Here is a 3,059-nt window from a genome sequence, read left to right as displayed (position 1 = left end):
TTTTCCTGAAGTTTTTATACACTTTTAATGACTCTAGATTTACCTAAATATAATATCTATATTAATGTGTAGACATATTTCTAAGGTAGAAGTGCAAACAATTTTGTAAATATCTTGATACTAAATGTTACTATACCTTTACCTCCTTAATTATCTTCAGAATTAAACCACATAGTATATATTATTAACTTCAATAAATGATTTTCATTTCTCTACCTCTCTGCAATAATATTTCATGGAATTTTTCTTACCAGTCATATAATTCTCATTTTAAAAAGTTTTAAAAGTCACAAATATTTCCCTTTAGAGAATAATAAGGTTGCTATACCATTTCATGTTGGAAAGAGAGAAAACACAACTAGGGTACATAACTCTTTTCAATAAACTATGTAACTTAAAGCATAAATAAGATGTAATTCCCACATTATATTATATGATTTACCTGTTTCAAAATTTTGCACAGAGAAATATCACATTTTATTTTTTATTGGAAAATTGTAATAATAATTTATATTTTAACAAATAAAAGATTGTTGATACCATTACAGAACATATTATTAGGGATAATCAATTAGGAACTCTTTGAAATATGAAGTTTAAATTCCACATACCGTGGCAATTTATATTGATTTATAAATTATCAATAGGGTTTTGTTTCAATAATCTCCAATACTTGTTTCTAATGCTGGCATATTTGTAATTACATAGGAAATATTTTACCTAAATCCTTTTCCCATAGATACTCAATTATTCTTGTGGGGAAGATAATAAATGGAATGCCAGAGGAACATTTCAGAATTTCTCCTCATGGGGCTATCTTCCAAGCACAATATTGAAGTGCTTTGCTTCATTTTCTTCTTATTCTGCTACTTTGCCATCTTGTGTTGGAATCTTCTCATCTTTTTCTCAATTAGATACAGTTCTCTCTTCAATCAACCCATGTACTATTTCCTCAGTCATTTATCTTCTATGGACATTTGCTATACCTCCTGTGTGACACCCAAACTGATTGGGGATCTGCTTGTAAGGAGAAAAACCATCTCTTATACCAACTGCATACTGCAGGTATTTGTCATGCACTTTTTTGGAATGATTGAAATCTTATTTCTGACAGCCATGGCCTTTGACCGCTGTGTGGCCATCTGTAGGCCTCTTCACTACATGGTCATCATGAGCAGACCCAGGTGCCATGTTCTTATCTGGACTTCCTGGATTGGTGGTGTTGCCCATTCCCTTCCCCAGGTTATGATGCTAATCTGTTTGCCCTTCTGTGGCCCCAATGAAATTGACAACTACTACTGTGACGTTTTCTCTTTGCTGAAAGTTGCTTGCACTGACACCTACATCACTGGTATCCTCATGGTTGCCAATTCAGGAGTTGTTGCCTTTGTAATCTTTGTTCTCTTGTTTGGCTCATATGTAGTTATACTGTTCACATTAAGGAATTACTCAGCAGAAGGGAGACGCAAAGCTCTTTCTACCTGTGGGTCCCATATCTCTGTGGTTATTTTATTTTTTGGACCTTCCATCTATTCCTACCTTAGACCACCTACCACTTACCCTGAGGACAAAATCTTTGCCCTGTTTTATACTATTATTGCTCCTATGTTCAACCCCCTGATATATACTCTAAGAAATACAGAGATGAAGACTGCCATAAAAAAGGTATGGTGTCAGAGAATATTTTTAGGAGAAAACCATAATTAATTTGCTTTATTAATAGGATCTTTAAATAGTGCACAGCTATTAAAGTGGATTTATTATCAAGAGGAACAATTAGTATCTTAACTGTTCAAACTTTTGGTCATTCATAATTAGCAAAAATGAGAATATGAAGAATAATTATTATGAAATATTTTACTTTGCAACCTAGTAAGAAAATGAACTCTAAAATTATTCCAGGATTAAGAAATGATTTTTATATTACACAAGCATTTTCCATATGTATTTAATGTTACTAGCCCCTTAACTTGATTTATTGCGTGATGATAAAGTTTTTTTTCAAGTTCTAGGAATAGATTGAAACTGTCTTCAGAAGTGTTATAGTAATGAACTTTGGACTGTGACAGGGTTTAGAAATAACCATTATGGTATGATCCTCTGAAACAAATCAGTCTATATAAAGGTAAAATAAAGAGAATTTGAGTGATTCTGATTCCAAAGGTTCATCATGAATTCAGCTGAGATTTGCTACCCTGACCACTCTCCTTATAAATATCATAGACATATATAGTAGCTTTATGTGTGCTCCAGGTTATTGGCACAAACAATGACTTTGTGAATTTTAACAGGTTTAAGGTGAATTTATGAGATTGTCTCTTCAAATGTCCTCAGCTTGTAGAAACACTGAATTAGAAAATACATACTTTTTTTTCAATGAAATTTAATTAGTTGAGGAGCCCTACGGTTACATATTCGAAAAAATCCTGGACACGTTAAATTTTCTGGATACATTTACATGAGAAAAGATTCTGTTATATTCTGATCAAATGTTACAGTGTCAGGAATTTCTTTTTCTGCTTTCATAATGCTTAATCTATTTGTTATATAAACTAATGTTTTGCATGGTGGTCTTTTGATACACACTGTTGTATCCCTTACTCTAGCCCTCTTGGGAGCCTCCTACCATTTTTCTGATTTGTTTTGTTTTTAATTAGTATGTAGCATATACTTTCTTGCCCCCAACTCCTCCAAGAACATCCCTGACTCTGAACCCATTCACCTTCATGTTCTCCCCCATCTCTCTCTCTCACTTTCTCAAAAAAAAAAAATGAAAATAGAAGCAAAATCAACAAGCAGACAAGTCAAAATACCAAAATAAAGCAAAATGTATATTAAACTACTGCTGGGTATGGGGCCTATCCTGGAGTATAATTAAAATACTTAGTGTCAATCTTTTGGGAAATAATAGATTTTCCCTTTCCCATCAGTCATCAAATGTCTCCCATAGCATCTTTGTTATGGGAGAATTGTGTCTACTTAAACTTTGTCATCATGAGATTTTGTCCAGAGTGATCATGTATAGTTCTTGAATTGTTGTCGTAGTCTATGTGGTTTCA

At 33.0% G+C, this 3,059-nt stretch overlaps 1 protein-coding gene across 1 annotated transcript; it reads left to right on the top strand.

The window, feature by feature from the left end:
* The first annotated feature begins 771 nt into the window (after positions 1–771).
* Or4p20 (olfactory receptor family 4 subfamily P member 20) lies at positions 772–1,707 on the top strand. Its single transcript, NM_001000649.1, is given in 1 exon segment — positions 772–1,707. A coding segment is annotated over 1 exon segment (936 nt).
* Positions 1,708–3,059: the final 1,352 nt, after the last annotated feature.

This window comes from Rattus norvegicus, chromosome 3 (assembly GCF_021556685.1).
Source record: "Rattus norvegicus strain SHRSP/BbbUtx chromosome 3, alternate assembly SHRSP_T2T, whole genome shotgun sequence".
NCBI lineage: Eukaryota > Metazoa > Chordata > Mammalia > Rodentia > Muridae > Rattus > Rattus norvegicus.
The sequence above is the reverse complement of the archived record's forward strand: the minus strand, read 5'-3'. Positions and strand labels throughout refer to the sequence as shown.